Here is a 24,355-nt window from a genome sequence, read left to right as displayed (position 1 = left end):
GAATTCATGACCCTGAGATCAGGAGTCCCATGCTTTACTGACTGGGCCAGCCAGGCACCCTGCTTTTGTAATTTCTTTTTCAGATTGTTCATTGTTCACGGTAGAAATGCAACTGATTTTTGTGTTGACTTTGTAGCCTGCTACTTTGCTAAATTCATTTATTAGTTCTAATAGTTTGTGTGTAATCTTTAGAGTTTTCTACATGTAAGAGCATATTGTCTGCAAACAGAGACAATTTTACTTCTTCCTTTCCAGTTTGGATGCATTTTACTTCTTTTTATTGCCTAATTGCTTTGGGTAGAATTTCCAGGACTGTGTTGAATAGAAGTAGTGAAAAGAGGTATACTTGCCTAGTTCCTGATTTTAGAGGAAGCACTTTTTGTCTTTTTCCATGGAATATTATGTTCACTGTGGGCTTTCAGATATGGCTTTTGTTTATTTTTTTTAAAGATTTATTTATTTATTTTAGGGAGAGGGAGAGAGTGTGTGGGGAGGTGGGAGGAATAGAGAGAATCTCAAATAGACTCCCTGCTGAGCATGGAGCCTGACACAGGGCTTGATCTCATGACCCTGAGATCATGACCTGAGCTGAAATCAAGAGTCTGACACTCGACTGACTGAACTACCCATGTGCACCTGATATGGCTTTTATTATGTTGAGGTAGTTTCCTTCTACCCCTAGTTTTTTCAGTGTTTTTATTATGAAAGGGTGTTGAATTTGGTTAGATGCTTTTTCTTCATCAGTTGAAATGATCATGTGGGTTTTTTTCCCTTTATTCTGCTCATTGGGTATATTACATTGGTCAGTTTTCATTTGTTGAACCATCCTTACATTTCAGTAATCCGACTTGGTCATGTGTAAAATAATCCTTTCCATATGCTGCTGAGTTTTGTTTGCTAGTATTTTGTGGAGGATTTTTGCACCAGTGTTTATAAGAGATATTGGTCTGTAGTTTTCTTGTAGTGTCTTTGTCTGGCTTTGGCATCAGGGTAATACTGGCCTCAGAGAATGAATTAGGAAGTTTCACCAATATTTTTAGCCACGTTGTGTTATAATTTGATTTTTTGTAAATGTAAATTATTAATCTAACTGGATGGTGATAAATGTGATACAGAGAAACATATTTAGTTTTAAATGTTTTCAATATTAAACAATTAAAAATTAGAATATGTTCAATTCTATGGTGATAACTTTGTAATCTGAAATGAAACTTTCTGGAACAATATAATAGTATCAAGACATAAATAACCTGAATTTATTAATACCATTGAAAAAGTTATAATGATCAGCTCCAAAATCAGCTTTAGAGCCAAATATTTAATATTGAACTTTTCCAATTTTTTTTTTTTAAATATTTTATTTATTTATTTGACAGAGAGAGACACAGCGAGAGAGGGAACACAAGCAGGGGGAGTGGGAGAGGGAGAAGCAGGCTTCCCACTGAGCAGGAAGCCTGATGTGGGTCTCAATCCCAGCACCCTGGGATCATGACCGGAGCCGAAGGCAGACGCTTAACGACTGAGCCACCCAGGCCCCCGAACTTTTCCAAATTTTTAAGACCTAGATAATTTAGTAAATACAGTTGATCATTGAACAACACGGGTTTGAAGTACATGGGTCCATTTATACACAGATTTTTTTCAATAAATACAGTATGGTACTATAAATGTATATGATTTTCTTAATAACCCTTTCTTCATTATAAGAATACGGTATGTGATCCATATAAGATACAAAATATGTTAATTATTTAAATTATGTTATCAGTGCGCTATTAGTAGTTAAGTTTTGAGGGAGTCAAAAGTTGCATGTGGATTTTCGACTGTGTGGGAGGTTGGTGCCCCTAACCCCTATGTTGTTCAAGGGTTAACTATATTAATATTACTAGAACACAGAAAATGGTAAAGTGTAAAATTTCAAACTTATTTTTAAACTAGCATAAGGATATAAAAAGCTGACAAATTTAATACAAAAAAGAAAATGCCAGACCAGTCTCACTTGTAAATAGGGAAACAAAAACCCTTAAAAAAAAAAAAAAGTAAATCATGTCAACAGTTTTATCCCAGGAGTACAGAGGTGATTTAATACTGGGAAAACTATTACTGTAATGTATCACTTGACAGAGGCAAGATGAGTAAAACATAGTAGCCATTACGGCTGTGTTTACAAAAGGAAATGTATACAAATCTCACCAATCCTTTTATTTTGTTTTAATTTTTATTTGTAAGCAGTATATACATGAATTTCCATTTTATTTATTTATTTTTAAAGATTTTATTTATTTATTTAACAGAGAGAGATATAGTGAGAAAGAGAGCACAAGCAAGGGAAGCAGCAGAGGGGGAGGGAGAAGCAGGCTCCCCACTGAGCAAGGAGCCGGATGCAGGGCTTGATCCCAGGATCCCGGGATTATGACCTGAGCCGAAGGCAGCGAGCCGCTTAACCAACTGAGCCACCCAGGGGCCCCTGAATTTCAATTTAAAATCTATTATGAGAGACTTTTAACAAGGGACTTTCATTCATTTATAGTTTTCCATTACCATTATATTTGATCTTACCTTCTTATATTTGCTGTTTTTGTTTCACTCCCTTCTTGGTTCCCTACTGGTATTTGGGTTGTTTTTTGTTTTTTTAATTATCAGTGTTGTGTTTGCTTTTCTTTCTCTAATGATTTTGTAAGGTGTACATTCTGTTTTAATGTTTATTATGGTTATTTTTAAGTTGTTCAGATGACTTTTTAATTCATATTTCTGTAGTAGTCAAAATCAGCACTTAAATTAGAGGTGTTGTGTTTTTTTTTTTTCCCCTCCTGTATGTAAAATAGAGAATTTTGTTTACTTCATTTCTTTCCACTGCCGTGTATTGTTATTTGGACAATATCTGTGGTTTTGAACCCTCTTTATTTATATTATTTAGATCCATATCTGTCTTTAACTGCTTTCAATAATCTTAACAGATGGCTTTTCCATTTTTCAGGTTTTAATTTTGATTTCTGGGGGCACAGCTGGTTTTATTTATTCAAGAAGTTCTTTGAAGCAGGATATATGGAATCATATTTTCTGAGACCTTGTGTACTTAATAACATGTTTGTGGGCCTTCATACATTTTTTACATTAAGTATAAAATTTCTGACTCAACAGGGTTTCTCTCTTAAAACTTGGAAACTTTCTTTCATTGTTTTCTGCCATTTAATGTTGCAAAGAAATCTGAAGTCAACCTGAGTTGCAGTTTTTTCATCAGGTTAGTTTTTCTGCTTTCATGTTTTTAGAAATTTTGCTTTATCCATGTAATTAAGATTTACCCGGGGTGCCTGGGTGTCTAAGTTAAGCGTCCAGTTCTTGATTTAGGCTCAGGTCATGATCTCTCAGGGATGTGAGATCAAGCCCCACATGGGCATGGAGCCTGCTTAAGATTCTCTCTCTTCTTCTCCATCTGCCCCTCCCCTCCCTGTCTTCCCCTCTTAAAAAAAAAAAAAAATTTGCCCAAGATTTTTCAAGGTATAATACTTTCTTCACTGATTATTGCCTAACATTTAGGATCTGAAAGTTGAAAAAAAAAATTTGTTTTTTCTTTCAGGAAAGTTTTCTTCATGTTTATCTTGATTTATTGATTCTATTTCTTATTTTGTCCTTAGGAACAACTATTTCTTAGCTTATAGCTCCTTTGTCCTCTAGTATCATTATATTTTTAGTAGTTTTCATCTCTGACTTTTAACTCTGCATTCTGAGACATCTTCTTTGTGTTCTGTATCAGTGAATTAAACTTGTTATAATCTTATTTTTACCCTTGTTTCCTCCCGTGTGATTTTAGTTCTTAATTATTTTTCATCTTTTCATACTGGTCTGTCCTTGAACTTTCTATTTCAAAGTTAGGAAAGCTTATATTGTACTGATGCCAAATAGTTCTCTAAAATTTTGTTTATGAGTCCTATTTTTAGATTTCTTTCCTCTCTTTGAATCATCAGGATGCTATTGCTCAGGAGCATTTGCCGAAAGACAATGTAGGTACATTGTCCATAGCCCCACATTTTTCTTAACTTGGATTAAGTTAAGCTCAGTTTCCAGGGTCTCTGATGGAGTTTTCTTTTTCTTCCTTGCCTGGTTGTATGATATTCTGGACAGGTGAGCATATGAAAAGTGATAGTCTCAAATACTCACAACTACCAGAGGTCCTGAACATCTGTCCTGTAGACAGTATTTTACATGGATTACTCTTTTTATTTTTATTTCTTTTAAGAATGCAGTTCAGGGGCACCTGGCTGGCTCAGTCGGAAGAGCATGTGATTCTGATGTCTACTCTTGATCCTCAGGGTTGTGAGTTTGAACCCCGTATTGGGTGTAGAGTTTACTTTTAAAAAATGCAGTTCGTGTTCATTGTTTGCATATAACACCCAGTGCTCCATGCAGAACGTGCCCTCTTTAATACCCATCACCAGGCTAACCCATCCCCCCACCCCCTCTCCTCTAGAACCCTGTTTGTTTCTCAGAGTCCATAGTCTCTCATGGTTCGTCTCCCCCTTCGATTCCCCCCCTTCATTCTTCCCCTCCTGCTATCTTCTTCTTCTTTTTTTTTAATATATAATGTATTATTTGTTTCAGAGGTACAGGTCTGTGATTCATTAGTCTTACACAATTCACAGCGCTCACCATAGCACATACCCTCCCCAATGTCCATCACCCAGCCACCCCATCCCTCCCACCCCCCCACCACTCCAGCAACCCTCAGTTTGTTTCCTGAGATTAAGAATTCCTCATATCGGGCGCCTGGGTGGCTCAGTTGGTTAAGCGACTGCCTTCGGCTCAGGTCATGATCCTGGAGTCCCGGAATCGAGTCCCACATCGGGCTCCCTGCTCAGCAGGGGGTCTGCTTCTCCCTCTGCCCTCTTCCCTCTCGTGCTCTCTGTCTCTCATTCTCTCTCTCAAATAAATAAATAAAATCTTAAAAAAAAAAAAATTAAAAAAAAAAAAAGAATTCCTCCTATCAGTGAGGTCATATGATACAATCATGAGACACTACATCAAAAACTAATGATGTAACGTATGGTGATTAACATAACATAAAAAAAAAGTACTGCCAACAAAAAATAAATAAATAAATGAATGAATAAAAAAATGCAGTTTACCTCTATAAACTCTTCTCTACTTCTTGCCAAGTTTTTTTCTAAGGAATTTAGTCTCTGACTAAATCAAGAAACAAAATAGTAGTGGAGTGAGAGAAGCAACAGGAAACAGTCGAATGGTTTTCTCTTAGTCTGTTTCTGAACCAGAAGAAAATAGTGAAAGAGGAGGTGATGATCTTTTATATCTACTTACATATGGCTTGTTCTCTCTCACAGAGTAACTGGTGGGTATTTTTCATTTCTGTTCCATTGGCTTATAGTACCTCAATTTATTCATTTCATTTTTTTCAGCCAATACTTAATTAAGTTCTTTTCAGGCACTTTGCTAGGTACTGGTTATATGTAATGTTGAATAAAACAGACGGTTCTTTAATTGATGGCAGGGGTAGTTTCTGGACTTTGTCAGTAATACATTTTCCTCATGGTATGATGTTTTATTTCCCTATTCCTTTTTTAGTATTTTCTGGCAAGTTAAGAAGGGCAGTATTAAAAAAAAAATTAAAAGAAAGAAAGGCTGTATTAATAACTACAGTCTAGATACCATTTTAAATTCTTTTTCCATATGAAATTTTTAAGTTGCTCTGGATTCAGGAAATAATCTCTGTGAATAAATATAGTGTTCATTATCCTAATTTAAAGTAGTATTTCCCCAAGACCTCTCATCACAGCTAACTTACTACAGTCCTCACCTTTTTTCTTAAACTTTCTTTATTTTCTTAGTTAGATGAATAAAATGATCATATCAACAAAATTATCATGTTTTAGGGGTGCCTGGGTGGCTCAGTTGGTTGAGCAGTGACTCTTGACTTCGACTCAGGTCATGATCTCAGGGTTATGAGATCGGGTCCCACATTGGGCTATGTGCTCAGTACAGAGTCTGCTAGTCCCTCTCTGTCCCTCCCCCTGCCCACGCTCCCACACTCTCTCTAAAATAAACAAAATCTTAAAAAAAAAAAAAAGTATTATGTTTTATATGATGATCTCAACAAATGTTTTGGCATGATAGTACTTTAGCTTACCTTAGAGTTTTCATTCTGAAAGAGACTTATATTGGGGCACTTGGGTGGCTCAGGAAATTAAGGGTGGAGTGATTTCGGCTCAGGTCATGATTTCAGGGTCCTGTGATCAAACCCCCCCGTGGGGCTCTGTGCTCAGTGGGGAGTCTGCTTGAGGATTTTCTCCTTCTTCCTCCCCCTACCAGCTCGTTTGTTCATGCGCTCCCTCCCTCTCTCTCTCTCTCTCAAATAAATAAACAAACCTTTGAAAGAGACTCATCTCTATTTGAAAAGTAAGCAATAAAGCTGCATTAGGCAATAATAAATGGAGAATTACTTTTGGTTTTTAAATTTATTATCTGATATGTATTATTAGATTCTTACCCCTACATAAGAAAAAAAAGGAAATAATTTTGTGTTCTTGTATTCAGAGAAAACTTATTGTAGAACTCTTTATATTTAATGCTCCCAGCAAATATTATGAATTTTTAAACAAAAAATAAAAATTAAAAAAATGACAGAATTTAGCATACAAGTAGACAAGAAGCACAAAATACACATAGACCTATACATCTGAAATGTAATGAGTAAATCAGTTGATTAAGTTTAATAAGTAAACCCATAAAAGCAAAATAGAATATTGATTTATAATTTGGATAACTAACATTTGTTTTGTAATTTGTATTAGCGTTACTGTCAAGGAAAGGGAACTTTGAGCAAAACAGAACCTGGCAATTATAGGACACATCTCATTTTCATTTCCCAGACTGTCGAGTATTGAAAAACAAGGATGCTTTCTTGTGTGCAGAATTATATGTATAAGATTGTAGTCATCTTGAGGGTAAGGACCCTATGTAAATTACCTTGTGCCTCTGAATGTTATAGTCAAAAGAGGGTTGTTGCTTTTGATGAAGAAGACACAATCCTTAGGGAGAATATAGTGTCTGCCTTAACCTGTAGTAAGATAAATAGTAACATTTGTTTTAAAGGTGGTAAGAATTTGAAAGTATTTTCATGTTGGCCACACCAGTCTCAGCCAGTTTGTTCACACCTGGTGCACTTGTGTTAAATTTATTGTATTGGGGAGGGGAACAACTTTATCAGGTGAAGTGCATAGTATGTTGTTCACAGCTCTTTCACCTAGGGATTAGACATCTTCTGTCCCCTCCCCACAACTATATCTGTGCATCTGCTGAGATCCCATAGCCCTAAAGTACATGCTGTCTGTAGCTGAAAATCAATCTCAGATTGAGAAGGAGAAACATGGCTAATTGGTGCATTGTAGTTATTTTGTAGCAGAGGTAGATTAACATTGCTGAAAGATTTAAGCTTTATGTCAGCTGGACACTTGCCTGAGCATTAAGTTTGATTTGTTTTCCACTGGTTTGAGGTTTGATATTTACTAAGTTGTTTTGATTATTTGTGTTGTGCTGAATAAAAGGATACTTGAGAATAAAAGGATGCTTGATGGGTTTTCCCAAAACTCTTAAAAACAATCAAGTTTATATAACATATAACTTTAATTTTAAACTCATAAGCTGTATGTATGTAATAATTGATGTGCTTATTTCTAGGGGCCACCTACAGATGCTCCTGCAGTGGACACAGCAGAACAAGTCTATATTTCTTCCCTTGCACTGTTAAAAGTAAGTATTGAATAGAGATACTTGCTTTAGAGAACTCTGTTGCTTTCACTTTCTTTTACTTGGGAATATTTGTTATGTTAGCCCTCAGACTTAAGCCATTGCTCTAGGTGCATCTGTAAAATAAGAGTTTTATTTCCACTGAAACAAACTTAGGTTATTAAAAAAAAAAATACCAAGGATCTTAATTTAAAGCTTTATATCCACCCATCTCCCTCTTTACAGATGTTAAAGCATGGTCGGGCTGGAGTTCCCATGGAAGTTATGGGTCTGATGCTTGGAGAATTTGTTGATGATTACACCGTCAGAGTGATTGATGTGTTTGCTATGCCACAGTCAGGAACAGTGAGTACTTTTTATGGTTGCCTGCTGTAAGTAAATGTGTTTCTTTTCTCTTTCCTTTTCCTATGCAAAATAATTTTGATCACATTATATTTTCTCTTCCTGATAGGAAAAATCCATCATAAGATTAATGATAGAAATTTCTACCCTGAATGGAATTAAATCATTCATCTTTTAAATGCATGATGAATTCCCTGTAGGTCCACAAACTGAATGATGTTAGCATTAAATCCCTTAACTCCTACTTTAAACTTTAACTAGTGTAGCATACCAGATTTATAAGTTAGTTACCCTATAATAGTAGGGTGTTAATTTGAACACTCCATTCAGAAGATTTTAGAGACTCTCTTAATTAGACTTTTAATTCACATGTGTTATCTCGTCCTCACATTTTATTCCTTTTGATTTGAAATATTGGACCCTGTTTTTTTATAGATGGTGATAAATGACTCTTTAAGTTTTTCATATTCAAAATGTTAAGTTTAAAGAAACCAAAAAAACTGGCAAACTTTAGTTCTATTGCCCAGGCGTAGTAATTTCTTTATAGAGGAAGTATACTACGTACAAATTTTAGAAGTCATTTACTTTACCTGTTTAGAATGCGTTATTCTTTCCGGAAGGTTTTTGTTTTGTTTTGATATTTTGTTTAATGCGTTGAACTTGTGTAAAAAGGTGTGCATTTATATCTAAAGAAAATGGCCAAAACACAACAAGCATTCTTTATAAAAAAACTACACACATATCCTTCACATCTGTTTGCCTAGAAAAAGAAAACATGTATATTTTTCTGATGGTTGTGTTTTCTCTAATATGCAACATTTCTCTTACTGAGCCTTATAAAATAAACTGGATTAAAAAAATTGTCATAAAGCTGTTTGCTTTGTTTGAGGCTCTTAACTGTAAGTATACCTCGATAAAGTAGATAATAGAGTAAAACAAGTTATATTTTTATTTTTTATTATTTATTTATTTATTTACAGAGAGAGAGAGCACACACTGAGGGTTGGAGTGCAGAGGGAGAGGGAAAGAATCCTAAGTAGACTTCATGCTTGGCTGAGCCCTACGTGGGGCTCGATCTCATGACCCTGAGCTGAAATCAAGAGTCGGCTGCTTAACCGACTCAGCCACTCAGATGCCCAAGCATTTTAAAGATTTATTTATTATTATTTATTTGAGAGAGCGCGAGCGAGTGCGTGTGTGCGAGTTGGGGGAGGGGCAGAAGGAGAGGGGGAGAGAAGAGAATCTCAAGCAGAGTCCCTGCTGAGCATAGAGCCCACCGTGGGGCTTGATCCCAGGACCCATGAGATCATGATCTGAGCCTAAATCACAAGTCAGATGCTTAACCGACTGAGCTACCCAAGCGCCCCATTTTTTTAAGGTTTATTTATTTATTATTATTTATTTTAGAGGAAGAAAGAGAGGCCCCAGCATTTTAAATAGAGTAGTTACTACAGATTGCAGGGTATTTGTTATTAATGCAAAGTATAGAAAAATACACAAATTTTTCTCCAAATGGACTAGTTTATTGAGGTAAACTAATTTAGATCTGCTGATTTTGTCCATCTGGCTATCCATTGTATTTATTTTGTACATTTGGATATAGAGCAATATGCTACGTATTAACTAAGGATTTAGATTTATATCTTAGGCTATATTTTTATATCTTAGGCTATTTTTACCTATATTTATCTTTTCATGTCAGAATATGAAAAATGTAATAAAGTTAACTAGTATTTCTGTTACATGTGGTCCTTATCAATTATGAGTTCTTAAGCTTTAATATCATTATTTCCTTGTAAATGCTTGTTTGACAATATGAAATAGAAGATTTTTATCTTCGTGTTCATTCTGTGTAGTGGATTAGAAAGGTGGTTTTTTGGCCAAGGAGTTAGCTAACTTTCTGTAAAGATGTATGTTTCTGCCTCATATTCTTGTGTTTTTTTTGGTTTTTTTAAACACTTTAAAAATGTAAAAAACCTATAGCAACAGATTGTATACCCCTGTTCTTGAGGATGCTTTCTCAATTAGAATTCAGATACTCTTTGTTTTGGTGGGAAGGAAGTGCTGATGTTAACTGGTGTATTGGGATAGATTAGAATTAAATTCCTGATTAGAAGAAAGCCTTGTAGGAGTTAAAATGGCAGTGATCTGTCACTGGAGAGACGACATGAATGCCTTTAATTCTTCCATGTTCTAAAATTTTTTGGTTGAACTAGCGAGATAATGCAACATTTAAAAGACTTGGTTATAGATTGTCTCTAATGGGGAATTGGGGGTGGAGAGAGAATCTTTTTTTTTTTTAAGATTTATTTATTTATTTGAGAGAGTGAACGAGAGATAGAGCATGAGCAGGGGGAGGAGCAGAGGGAAAGAGAGAAGCAGACTCCCAGCTGATCAGGGAGCCCGATGCAGGGCTTGATCCCGGGACTCCGGGATCATGACCTGAGCCAAAGGCAGACACTTAACCAACTGAGCCACCCAGACACCCAGAAGAGAGAGAATCTTCATTCTTCAAAGTATTTATATTACCGAGGAAAAAGAAGACTTCAGGTTGTTGATTATTACAATAGCTGAAAAACTTTGTATGGGATGGAAGGGACATAGTGCCTATCAGATATCAGAGATGGCATTTGAAAGTATGCTTGCCAAGATAGGTCTAAACAAAAATGGTTCAATTATTTGGTATTTCTGGTAGTGTGTGTGTGTGTTCGTGTGTGTGTTCGAATGCGTGTGCACATATACGTAGCCATGGCCATAAGCTCTTAAAGGATCCTGAAAACTGTCTTAACTCATTAGCAAACGGCAGTTTGGTACTTGGCAGTTTTAGAAATTTTATTAAAGTATGGCTTATAATTAATGATATAAGTGGGAATCAATTATGAATATCCAAACCTATAAAATTATTTTGGTATCCCAAAATAATATGTATAGGGGGTTTTGGGGTAGCTTTTTGTTCATTTAGACTGAATAAATGTTTGTGGGTCTTTTTTCATAGTTCTAAAAGCTAATTATGTTTCTTTCTATCTAAACCAGGGTGTCAGTGTGGAGGCAGTTGATCCAGTATTCCAAGCCAAAATGTTAGATATGTTGAAGCAGACAGGAAGGTAAGTATTTTAACTGATTCCATAAAGAAATAATGGGAAAAATAATGGGAAAGATGTATTTCAAAAATCTGGATGTTTATGAATATCATACCTAGGAAAAAAAAGCCATGTAGTTAATATAAAAGTATCACTCTCAATACTATGTATCACCTACCTAGTATCTCTTTCTTCTCGAATCAGAGAAATTTGCCAACGAGAAAACTGTCTCATGTTAAAATTCTCAACCATCACATAGTAAGCTTGGGCTGTAGCTTCCCTGTTTAGCATATGGAGTTACTTTCTAGTCACTTAAAATTGAAAGAGCTTGTATGTTCCAGGTATTGGAACTGAATAAGATTCTGAATATTTAATTATATTAGGCATGTGATTTTTAAAGAGAGAGAAAGTAGAATTCAAATATTCTTCAAGCCCCCTCCCCAGATTAAATCTCAATAGTTGTCATTCTCTTGCTCAAATTCTTCTACTGTGGAAGAAACTTCAAAATTAATGTTAGCAAAAGGCTCAGCAGCTGAGCAGAACAGTGCAAATTGGTTTTTGACTGAGTTCCTAGTTCTACTGCTGGTTTAATTGATATTTAATCCTTTCACAACAGTGGATCCTGGTGTCCATTGTTAAAAATGTACTCTGCCTGGAAAATCCAACTCCCAGACCTAAGGAGTTAAAGAGTAGATATTTACTTGAATGCTGAAAGGGTAAAACTGGCTCAGAGAAAGTGTGGTAACAAGGTGAAAAACTGAAAGCCTTATCTACCACTGCTAATGTGCATCTCTTAATGATAGCACTCCTTTGTCATGCTTATTTCCATGTTTTCTGGATAATATGGTGTATGATTTCAGTGTTTCTAATGGTGCTTTTTTCACACCTGTGTGTTTTTCATCTCTTCTTAATTTATACCCTGTTAGTGTGTTGTTTCTTTTCATATCATAAACGTGTATTACTTGTTCTGTTCTGAACCGCTGAATGCCCTCTTTGTTTCAGGCCTGAGATGGTTGTTGGTTGGTATCACAGTCACCCTGGCTTTGGTTGTTGGCTTTCTGGTGTGGATATCAACACTCAGCAGAGCTTTGAAGCCTTGTCGGAGAGAGCTGTGGCAGTGGTTGTGGACCCCATTCAGAGTGTAAAAGGAAAGGTAGAGTAGATTCTATCTTTATTAGCGTCTACCGCCACATTCTGTTTACAGATACATTAAATTAAAATTTCTTTTGTTTAAAGCAGGATTCTTACACAAAAAAACCTTGTCTGTGTACTTAAACAAAAAAACCTGTACAAGTTGGAAAATGTGTTGTCTTGTTATGATTAGCAATATAACCACTTAGAGATTTGTTTCTACTTTAATCAGCTATTGTCTAATCATAAATGTTTATTTTTAAATTTGTATTTCATAGATTTATAAATGTGAGACCATACTAAAAGCCTGCTGTATACATTTTATTAATATTTTAATAAACATTGTTCTACCTTCCTTTACTTTAAAATGGTGAATTTGGGATTGGCACAACATTTTATGTATCTAGTTAAAGACACTCTGTTTTGTATACATTGTGCAGGACATATTCTGGAGTTAGATGTTCCAAATATTTTAGACAATGAAAACTTGACCCAAAGACTTGGTATCAGCTATTCGCATTTTTGGAGTGAGGACACAGATGAATGATTAAATATGCTAAGTGATTATGAAAAGAGATTAACTTGCAAAGCATATTGGGTTATAGTTGTTCTTTGTTGAAATCTTTTGTTCTTGTTTAGTTCTTTTTTTTTCCCCCCTTCGTTCTCTCTCTCTTTCTTTCTTTTTTTTATTTCTTTCTTTCTAGCCCCATATGCCATTTTCCTATTTCCTGCCTCATGACAGCAGGGAGCAGCTCTATTATCACCTTCACAGAGCTGTCTGCAAATGTGAGAGGCAATTCGATTTTGCTCAACCACAGGGAGAGTGGATTAGAAAAACTACAGAACATACAGAAATTGGCTAGGTAGTTACTGCTTTAAAATACTGCTGAGGTGTCTTGTTTGAGCATGTACTTCCATTGTAGTGTAGAATAATTGTTAAAATAAAATCACAATGCATTTATGAAATCCTTTTTATGCAGCTTTTACAAATAATTTTTAGAGCACTTAAAAACAAATATTAGCTTGCTATCTATCAGACCTGGAGTTTGCTAGTATTGCAGATTACATTTACATCTGCTCACCAGCTCAAACAAACTAAATATGGCTGTTAAACATGGAGTTTTTATCTGTCATGATTTGAAGTTGAACACTTTCTGACATCATATTATTATGATGAATAAAAATTGAGGCCTTCTCTAAATCATGATCCTATTAGATGTGATTTAGCTTTTCAGAGGTGGAATCTAGCCACAAAAAGAATAATAATAGAAACCAATATACTAGACAGTTCAGAATGGATTACTTCTGATGCTTGCTGTATACCTATAATTCCGTTTACTTTTTTTTAACTAAGTATATTGTTACTTAACTCTACAGATAAAAAGAGTTGAAAATCCTTGACTCTTGTTAGTTTTATGAATTAAAGTACAGTATAATACTTCTTAAATTTAATTCCTGATAATTAAGGTATCTTTTTAATAACTCACATTAACTCATTTAAGTAATAATTATCATTTTAGAAATATAACAGAATTATTTGATTAAGTCTCTCCACAATATTTACAAAAAGTAATTGAAGTTTAATGTTTAATATAATTAGAGTTCTATTTTGTAGTATTAGTGTATCTGACTTTTTATGATACTTAACTCGTGATGGCCACTTTGGAAAGGAAAATATAAACTTAAATACAATGAAAGAAGACATTCTCAAAACAGAATATAAATAAATATGTATTTTTAGTTATTTATAGTGTCTTAAATGCCAGTTTTAATTTATATTATATAACTGGAATTTGCAATTTCTAATTAATCATAATTCATGTTAAAAGAATGAAATTCATTTAAAAATATATTTGTATGACATGACTGTTGTCATGTGGTAAAATGTAGTTATTTTTTCAAAATAAGGTATCTAAAATTACTTTATAAAATCATAGGTATCACTGTCTAGGTTTATGTGTCATGAAAAAATGTTTTTGAAAAATTAAGTATAAATACTTGTCACTGATGATTCACATCACTTCTTGTACCTAACATGTAGATTTATACAATTTCATGACCTGAAATAAGGATCCAGTTCTTTCTCAGTAGTGTAACTTCATCTATAGGATGTCTGAGTTTGGTTATAATTTATGGTTATTTTAGTGTCAAGACCTCTCAAAACTGTGAGCCAAATTAAATGCTAGTAAATCAAGAATATAAGCTTTCAAAAAATGAATAATAGCATAGGATTCTCCCTCTCCCTTCCCTGAATGTGATTTATCAGAGCTGTCAAAATATTTAGTAAGACAATGATTAGATCAAGAGTTAAAATGACAATCTATATGTAAATTATTCAAGTTGAGACTCTGTTCACTTAATACCTCTTCCTTGTAAATTTTATATTTTCATTTTTATAAATCCCAATATTATCTATTTTTGAGTGATTAGGTAAGCACTGAATCTTTAGAATCTCATTAATTCATAATGTTTGATTTCCTTTTATAGTGACTTGATTGTATCTTTATGGAATTACTGCTGTGTGCCAGGTATTGTGGTGATAAATATTTCAACTTGTCTCATGTATTCTTTAGTAATTCTGGAGATTCCATTATTACTCCATTTAATCAATGAAATGGTAAAACAAATTAGGGTCAAAGAGATTACTTTGCCCAAAATTATAGCATTATTAAGCAGCAGAACAAGGATACAAATCAGGTCTATAAAATTTCAGAGCTCAAGCTGTTTTACTGGCTCTTTAATATTAGACAATTACGAACTATGTAATTAGAGTAACTCAGGATTGGAAAATGAGTACCAGAGGTCATTGCAAAACTTTCTCTTATATGGATAGATACCATTCCCTTCAGTGTAAGTCAGGGTAAGGGGCTACACTTTTTATCTAAGTTCTCAATAGTTCACTGTACTATTTATAGTAGTTACTATGTATTAATTGATTTTCCTCATACAGTATTTGTTGTATTAATTTTAAAAAACAATTTAGACAGACTCATTCCTGTCAGCTTTTGCGACATCCCTAGGACCAAACGTTGAGACCTACATAAATAATAAAATATACTATATGATAAAGAATCCATAGCACTCTGTATATTATATAATCCTGTAAATGTTAAAAAATGTTTAAAAATGTCCTGTAAATGTAAAAAATGTTTAAAAGGCGGAAAATTACAAACATGTATAATTTAAATGGAGAGTAAGCTATAGAAATTACTGATGAGCTTGACTCTAAACTTGTCAGTGAAATAGTTTTTAAAATTTTGTTTAGTTTATTTGTAAAATACACATATTCAAATATTTTAAGCTTCAGTTCTTAAGTAGAAAAGTTGCAGCCTCTTGCTTAAAGTTTTTTATCTTGTTTATTCAGCCCACAGCTGGACTTGATCCAGCAGCAGATTTAGAAGTTAATTTAGCTTATAATATGATTATACTTCTTTAGGGCAAAAAGAATGATGACTTTGTGCAAAGTCATAAAACTACCATGCAACTATTACTCCTTTTGAGAACCCATTTTCTTATCACGATTCCTGTCAGTAAAATGGTCATATGTTACCTGCTAACTGGTAACAATCTTCGTGTTTGTTCTCTATTTTGAAAACATTAAAAGAAAAAAAACACTAATAACCCTTTAGTCCATATAAATCTTCACACTGGTTGAATTTTCTTGAGAAATTTTTATTCAGTCTGGTCAGAAATAAGTTATCAGCAGGTATTTCTTAAGTACATCTCATGTTTCTGTGTGCTAATGATTCTGGTGTATAAAATAGATAAAAAGCCAGTCTTTGTCATTTTGAGAAGTTAAGTCATATACATTTAGTGTATGCCAGATAACATATATCTAGTGAGCCAGATAACATTTTGCCAATTATATGCTGATAATCCTGCATTGCATATTGATAGAATACAAATTACCACTGATACTGCTTTGTTTCTATAACTAAGTATTAAATTGGTTGCTAGAGAAATAATTCAACAAATACTTATTCAGAACCTTGTATGTGCCAATTTGCAATAAAGTAGTAATTGTGTAACAGACATAGTAAATGCAAATTGGAAGAAGAGAGAAATTGGTATGGCTGCACAAAGTAAGTGAAGCTTGGACTGAGCTTTGATAGGCAGGACATCACTCAGAAAAGAGAAGTTTATCCTTCTGGGAAAGAATGTAGAAATAATTCTATTCCAGGTGGTATACTTACTTAACTCTTTGTTCATGCTTTTTTCACAGATATTTTAGAATCTAAAATGAGTAGTTTTGGATGTTGTTATTGTTGTCTTTATTCAGCATTTTATAAAAAAAATGGGGCTTTGAAAAGTAAATGCAAATATAGGAGGAAAGGATTAGGGAATGAATATTATGAGATTACCTTTTCAGGGATTTGTAAGATTTTATCTTTTTCAGGGTAAATGGGGGGCAAATATTTTACTTATCCAAAAGTTTTGTATTAGAAGCTTTAAGGTGGTGGAGATTTTATAAACTACTCAAAAATAGTTTTGTTTTAGCTTTTTCTTCTTATTGTTAAAAAATACGTATCATAAAGGCAGGGCATAGAGGAATGAAGAGCACAGGCTTTGGGATCAGGGCTGCAGTCGAATCCCCTTCTTATCTCTTTATCTCTTATAGTATGACTTTGAGCAAGTTATCTAATCTTGAGCTTCATTTTTCTCATCTATAAAACAGGGCTTTTGGTACCTATATCCTGGTATTATGAAGTGATACGTCGTGAGTAGAGTGCCCGTGCCATATAGGAGATGTGCAATAAACATTTTATTCTCAAGATTAAATTAATTGCTACTTAGGGGCCCCTGAGTGGCTCAGTCAGTTAAGCATCTGCCTTCAGCTTAGGTCATGATCCCAGGACCCTGCGCTGGGCTCCCTGCTCAGTGGGGAGCCCGTTTCTCCCTCCCTCTGTTTCCTGGCTTGTGCGCTCTTTCTCACTCTGTATCTCAAATAAATAAATAAAATATTTTTTTAAAAATAAATTAATTGCTATTAAATACATTAACAACTAGCATATTTTTAAATATAGAATATGAATTTTTTTTTTTTTAAGATTTTATTTATTCATTTGACAGAGACACAGCTAGAGAGGGAACACCAGCAGGGGGAGTGGGAGAGGGAGAAGCAGGCTTCCCGCCGAGCAGGAAGCCTGATGCGGGGCATGATCCCAGGACCCTGGGATCATGACCTGAGCTGAAGGCAGATGCTTAATGACTGAGCCACCCAGGTTGCCCCTAGAATATGAATATTTCTGAGAATTTTATTAAGAACAAGTCTGTAACTGTGTTGCTCACTTTAAGAAGGTAAGGGTGATGACTACAAAAGAAATGAAAACTTTCCCTTGTATTTTGTACCTCCTAATTTAAGAATACTCTTCTGAATCAGCTGATTTTTTTTTTTTTTTACTGAACACTTAACTATTTTTCTAACATATTTCTCTAGGACATGCTGATGGAGAGAAAAATACATACATTAAAATTCTGGCCTTTGAGGTGATTAATGTCTCCCATCCAAGGACTAACCAGGCCCCACCCTGCTTAGCTTCCGAGATCAGACAAGACTGGGAGCGTTCAGTGGGGTATCTAAGGTAGTGAAAGATATTTAGAATACCTGTTGTCCATAAGATTTTCTTTTGATCAGTATCCCATAAGGGTCAGTTAGGGCTGGATAGTCCTACTCTCAAATTGTATACACATACACACACCTTTTCTTCATCTAGTTTTCCAGATTGCAAGAGAAAAATAGAAAATAGGACACATAAAAATTCTATTTCCACTCCTAATATAGCTCTGTGAGCATACCCATCCAACTCTTGGAACAAGTTTAGTTACTATATTATCTTTTGTTTGCTTCCTGTTTTACACTCTTATTATCAGAAATTGTCAGCTAGGAATGTTAAAGCAATTTTATGTTTAAGGTTCTAAGAAACATAAATCTTATATAGAACTATCGTTCTTTTAATTTATAGTTTCTGTGTTAATAATGTAGTCTTTGAGCTATTTTATTATTGTTTAGTACTTGCTATGTATTTTGAGTGATATAAACCTGTTTCAAATTAGTTCAAATTGAGCTGTTTCAGTAAAGATAAAGGAAAACCTTTAAAACTCTTCCCATTACCTATAAAAATATTATTGACTTTTGATTCGGAAATACTTTTCTTTCCCCAATCTAATGATGCTTGATCATTCCCCAGATACTTACTGATCACTACTGTGTCACAGGCATACACTGGAGACATAAAGAACAAGATCTACTCCTTGTTGTTAATGCCAGTATTGTACCAGCAAATGCAAACTGTGACATTGTATAAGAAGCCTTTCCAGAGCCCATATATTTTAATAAGTTTAATATGTTCTTATCATTGTAATTTCCTAAATAAGTTAGGATTGATTATTGTGCTAAATATTCTTGTAGGTCATAGTTGATTATTGTAAGTACTAGTAAGCTGGTGAATAGCTACCCACTGCCACTTTTTACATTTCAAATTGCTTTACTGGATTAAGTTTTTATTCTAGACTAAACAGAGATCAGTGCTTTGTGATGTTTGGGGTTTTTCAGTTCAGTATGCAATGGGTAAGTATTTTATGAATTCAGAACTGATCAGTGATAAAGAAATGGTAAGTATATATTTTGTAAAGCTAGTTATTAGATTTTTATAGAAAACAAATGCCCCCCCCCTTTTTGAAGGAAAAATAAACATGAATGGTAAAACTTTATATAAAATGCTTTCTTTGGAGCTCTTGATTTAATAGATATTTATTCTGTAACATTATGTGTGCCAGGTACTCTGCTGGGGAATGGATATTTGATGGCAAATAAGACGCAAACCTTGCTGTCAAGTAACTGAATCTAATAGTAGTCTTTTCTTGCTTTTGTGTTAGAGAAAGTGTTACATCAAATAGCTTGGTGATGAAGAGTACTAGCTTTGGCATGCTGTGTATGTACAAATCAGTGGTATCACTTTGCTGGTTGTGTCATTTAATTTATCCAAGTTCTCTGAGCCTCCATTTTCTCATCCATAAATTATGAATATTAATACCTGCCTCTTGGTTGTTCAGAGGCTTACACAAGATAATTTCTGTACAATATTTAATTAATAAGCTCAGTAAATAAATATAAGTGATGCACAACCAAGTATTAACTTTTACATATTTTTCTTGCAAAAATGACCTTGCCTACTGAGAGATGGTAGTTTGAAGGTTATATTTGCATTTGTTTTGAAGATGATGTTAAAGCACAAGCAGTGTATGTAAGTCCTTTATTCCCCTTATCCAGCTGCCTTACCACCTTGTTAACATGGTTGAACTCTAACTTTTAGTCTCTAAAAGTTTCCTTCTTTCCTTTTTGGGGAACTGTCAATAAGCATACCAACTGTATTGCTTTAGTTTGTGTACCAGAAAGGAATCTGAAGTCACTTGCTCATTTTATATAGGCTAGGTGAGTAGCCACCAGATAGAATTGGTATTCTAAGTTGGTATCAGACCAGTGACCCAGAGGTGATAGTCTCTGGTAGCTCATAAATAGTCTAGTTCAGTTTTTAAGTTTAGTGTTTATTTGGCACTGTCTAGAAATACCTGTTTTACAGGAATGTCAAGATTCTAGGGATATTGTTACTTTTAAAAAGAGATAATAATATTGGGTATAACTGTATACTGTAAAAAAAAAAAACTTTAGGAATTTTTCTAAGGAAATAGATGTTTTTCAGTGTTGCTCCCTAATTTTCTTTTCTTTTTAAAATATTTTCTTTAAGTACTCTCTATCCCCAGTGTGGGGCTTGAACTTACAACCCCAAGATTAAGAGTTGCATGGTCTTCCGCCTGAGCCAGCCAGGTGCTCCCTCCCTAATTTTCTATTGATGTTTTCATATGTCGTGTGTCTGGGTATGTGGTTTTGGGAGTAGCTTTTTTCTAACTTTAACACTCTGTTGCAGTAACAGTACTCTGCTGTTTACCAGATCAGTTGGGGTGCTCTAAGAAGCAGGTTCCAAATGGGATTAGCTGTGCAAGAGATTTATTTGGGTAAATACCTGTGATGGATAAAGGGGACAGCAGTACGGATGTGACCCTATGGAAGGAGAAAGGGAAGGTAGAATTGGGAATTCGGTAGAATTGGGAAGGTAGGATAAGGGCAAGTATCAGACTATACAGCATGTTTCTGAGAAAGTTTCAGCCACACTGATGGGGAGTCCTTGAGACAAAGTTGCCCTTTAGAGGAATCCTTTCTCTGTTTGGCAGGAATGGCTAGTTTCTAGTACCCCCACTTTGCCCAGTCATTACCTGGGAGTAGCCCAAGGGAAACATGACCTGGGGTGAACTCCCAGAAGATCCAAAGGTCTAGCATGTGGAGGTGGTGAGTCAGCTATGCTCTCTGCAGCAGCTTCTGTTGAACGGAGGTCTGAGCTGGGCAACTCTGTGACTGCCACCGTTAATAACACTGAGAACTACGGTGGCAGGTATACATGTATTTTATTTAATCTTATCACCAACTTTGTGAGGTGTCATTCATGAGCAAATGGGGACATTGAGAGCGTAAATAACTTATCCTGGATTGCTGAGCTAGCCAGTGGTAGAACCAGAATTGTAACTTAGGCAGGATTCTGACTCCAGTGTCTCAAGCATTTAAGTACCTATTACCAGACTGACTACATGCATACCCTAAAAAATTCTGCTGAACTTTATGATTTAACTATATTCTTTTTATAAAGTTTTATGAATCTGAAAATGTCTCATTACCTTTTGCCATACTAGTTTCTAAAGATCCATTTGTTTTCATTAAGGCATACATGTTCAGAACTTGCGGCTTTACTGTTTGAATTTTGATGCATGTCTTCACTTGTCAAAAAAAGTACATTATGCTAGTTACACCCCATCCCCCTTCTCTCCCAGTATATTGAAGTTGTACTACAGATCTCTAGCTACAGTAAGCAGTTCTCCAAGGATGAAGAAAGAAAATGTACATACACACAGGAATTTCTTTTCCAGAGCTAAAATTGACATTTTATAAATAATTTCCGTGTTGCAAACTCGAGACTAAGAAATCACAGCAATTCAGTGATATGCATTTGGCATGAGTCAGTTTTAGTTCTTAGTGCTTTTCATTGGAAATGGCATAAAAAGTAAGATTTCTTTGAATTTTTTATGCTGTGGGCTTACAAGAGACAGAAGATGTTTTTCTCTTATAGATGCTTGGCAGTGCATGGCAGCAGAAGTAACGAAAGGGTCACAAACCCCAGCAGTACTTCCCAGGTCACATGCACCCTTAATTTTTAAAGAATCTAGAAACAACCTAAGCAGTTGATAATAGGTCATTTCTAGGTGATAAAGGGTATTTGATATGGAGTGCTGCTTTTCTTTCTACACCTAACATTTTTTATAGTCATTTAGAGACTTTATGTTTTTAAATATGTAACAACTGGTAACTGAATTACAACTTTTTTCTTTTTTTGATATTTGAAATTGATTTTGAGGTCTTAAAATTTTTCTTTCAAGCTTTGTTAAAAAAATTATTTCAGTTCATTTTATTTCTAAGCACTTTCCATAGTCATTGACTTCAATATAAGTGCAATTGGAAATGCCAGAGGCAACTACTATTAAGAGAGAGAGAGAGAGATGGAGAGATGATAATTATAGTAACTACTGCCAAAAGTGTGTATGCATTTTTCTTTCTAACACCTTTGTATTAAAGTAATTTTAGGAGCTTTACAATATAGCCTCCTTTGAATGGAGAAATTGGGAAACCTAGATTGATGCTTTAGAAATTTAGTCTAGTCTCTCAGTGACCTAGCAGTTGATATGAAAATATGAATTTGAAAATAAATAGCATATTGGGTAAACTGTACTATACGCATGAAAGAAGCCAAAAAAATTATGGATTAAACTGAATTTGAAAATAATTGCAGTTTTGAGTCCTAAACCAGATTCGTTATTAAAATGAAATGATAGGTTCTTGACCCTTGGGTGTGCTTGGAATAAATATGGAACACAGTATTGTTTTTAAAACTATTTTGCTTTTATAAGCTAAGACAGATGTACAAAAAAGATGCAGTTTTTATTTTGTATTGGCAGCTTCCAAATATTTAGTATCTATTTCCAAGAGTTGCAATTAGTAAAGCAACCATGGTACTGAAATCTGCACATCCCACAAGCTAATTATATTTGCAAGGTCAGAGTGAATACATATTTTCAGAAAAATAAAGGGTTATATAAATATGTGTCTTCTACTTGGCTGTTATATCACAGTTTGTTGATCTGGAGTATAATGTGTACAATTCACAAATTTGTCTGATAACAGAAAGTGGTGTGTGATTGTGTTTATTTTACTAACCAGTATATTCACAGCAATCACTTCCAAATATCTCTCCAGTAAAGATGTGTTAATTACAAAACAGACAAGGTCTTCTATTATATTAAAGCTACTAACAAGAAGACAGCAGGAATCACACATGTAAATAGCATCATCAACCCCTATTTTAGTCCTCTGTTTTGATCTGTGAGTTGCGCATAGACCAAAGGTGCTATTAAAGACTGAGTGTATGAAATAGGCAGCATTATATGAACAAAATTTATTCAACAAGAAAACAGACCTTTAACATGAATTTAACAAGCCTGAGAAATTATAAACTATCATATGCTGCAGATTCATGCAGTGATAATAAACAAAAAAGGAAAGTAAGAGGTTTCCCTAAGCTAGCCAAACTGCTAATGGTTTTGTTATAAGCTGTCTACTGTTGCAGTGACCTCTGAAAAGTCTCAAGGCACTTATACCAGAAAAAATTAAATGGTCAGGCTGGTGGATTGAGATTCAGTATGGTATATAGGAGTTCAGCATGGAAAGGAATTACAAAAGTCTAGCATCACATTCCTGAAAATATTCTTTATACTTTTGTTTGGAAGTTTTCGTTACTACATATTAATGAGGTAGTTTTTGTGCAAAGTTTTTGGCTAAATTACTGTTTGGATTTATAAGCTATAAACTGGACTGGTTTAATGTATGTATACTTTAAAACAAACTGTTTAGAAAATTCATATAGCTTCAGAAATGGATTCTTTCCCCTGTCCCCTTCCCCATACCTTAATTAATCTTTGGGGGTTCTTTGTGCAGTATATTGTATCTAAGATTTCCTTTCTTATCTGTGGAGTGACCACTTCACTGTCATTCTGTTGCATCATGCTGTAAATACATAAACATGGAGAAACGCCTTCAGCTTATACACACCTCCAAGTGCTCACCAGGGCTTTTTCTTGAATCTTACTGTGGCATAATTAACACCTTCTTCACGCATTGCTCATTAGTGCACTGGACATTAATGAGTCTATTTTGATAAGTTGCTCTAAAGGAGGAACCCACTTATTCTCACAGTGCAAAAGGCAATTATAAAATTGTACAGAAATTAAAATGTAGACTATATTGCCATATTTATATTTTTATTGCGTACTAAATCTAATTTTGGTCTGCAGGTTGTTGAACATGTTAGTTTCCTTAAGACAGTTGCTATAGCAATGGCAGCAAATTCCTTTAATCTTGGTGTAGTTAAAGTATTCTTTTCTATTGGCTATCATATCGCTACTGAGGAATTGTCAATCTAAGCATGTTATTTCACATAGGCCATCATTTATTAGTTGAACAGTATATTTTTAAATTTTTTCTCATTTTTTAATAGAATTTAATTTTTTTGTTTTAGATAGGTTTCTAACTGATCATAATACCTACTTAGCTGGTATTTCATTTCCTTTTTATGAAGTTTCACACCTGCTTATAATATTCCAGAGAAATATAATGGAGATTTTTGCATGTAAAATAGCTACCTGCTGTTTTAGTATGAAAGTGTTCAGTATAAGACAATATATAGGCATTTTGTTGTGATATATGATGGAATTTTCATAGTTTTGTAGGACTGGTTTTTTTCCTACAAATGATTTTACTGAAAAAAAAATTTTTTTTAAGAATTTATTTATTTATGAGAGAGAGAGCACGAGCAGGGGGAGTGGCAGGCAGAGGCAGAGGGAGAAGCAGGCTCCCTGCAGAGCAGGGGGAGCCTGATGTGGGACTC

At 34.5% G+C, this 24,355-nt stretch overlaps 1 protein-coding gene across 1 annotated transcript in view; it reads left to right on the top strand.

The window, feature by feature from the left end:
* The window catches only part of PSMD14 (proteasome 26S subunit, non-ATPase 14), a 103,972-nt gene that overhangs the window by 53,068 nt on the left and 26,549 nt on the right, over window positions 1-24,355 (top strand). The window contains exons 4-7 of the mRNA XM_035007907.1: window positions 7,690-7,761; window positions 7,984-8,103; window positions 11,134-11,204; window positions 12,183-12,333. Of these exons, the coding sequence (XP_034863798.1) occupies window positions 7,690-7,761; window positions 7,984-8,103; window positions 11,134-11,204; window positions 12,183-12,333 (414 nt within the window). The remainder of the gene's footprint in view (window positions 1-7,689; window positions 7,762-7,983; window positions 8,104-11,133; window positions 11,205-12,182; window positions 12,334-24,355) is intronic.

This window comes from Mirounga leonina, unplaced genomic scaffold, assembly GCF_011800145.1.
Source record: "Mirounga leonina isolate KUSES-001 unplaced genomic scaffold, KU_Mleo_1.0 Mir_151, whole genome shotgun sequence".
In the NCBI taxonomy this organism is placed as follows: domain Eukaryota; kingdom Metazoa; phylum Chordata; class Mammalia; order Carnivora; family Phocidae; genus Mirounga; species Mirounga leonina.
The sequence above is the reverse complement of the archived record's forward strand: the minus strand, read 5'-3'. Positions and strand labels throughout refer to the sequence as shown.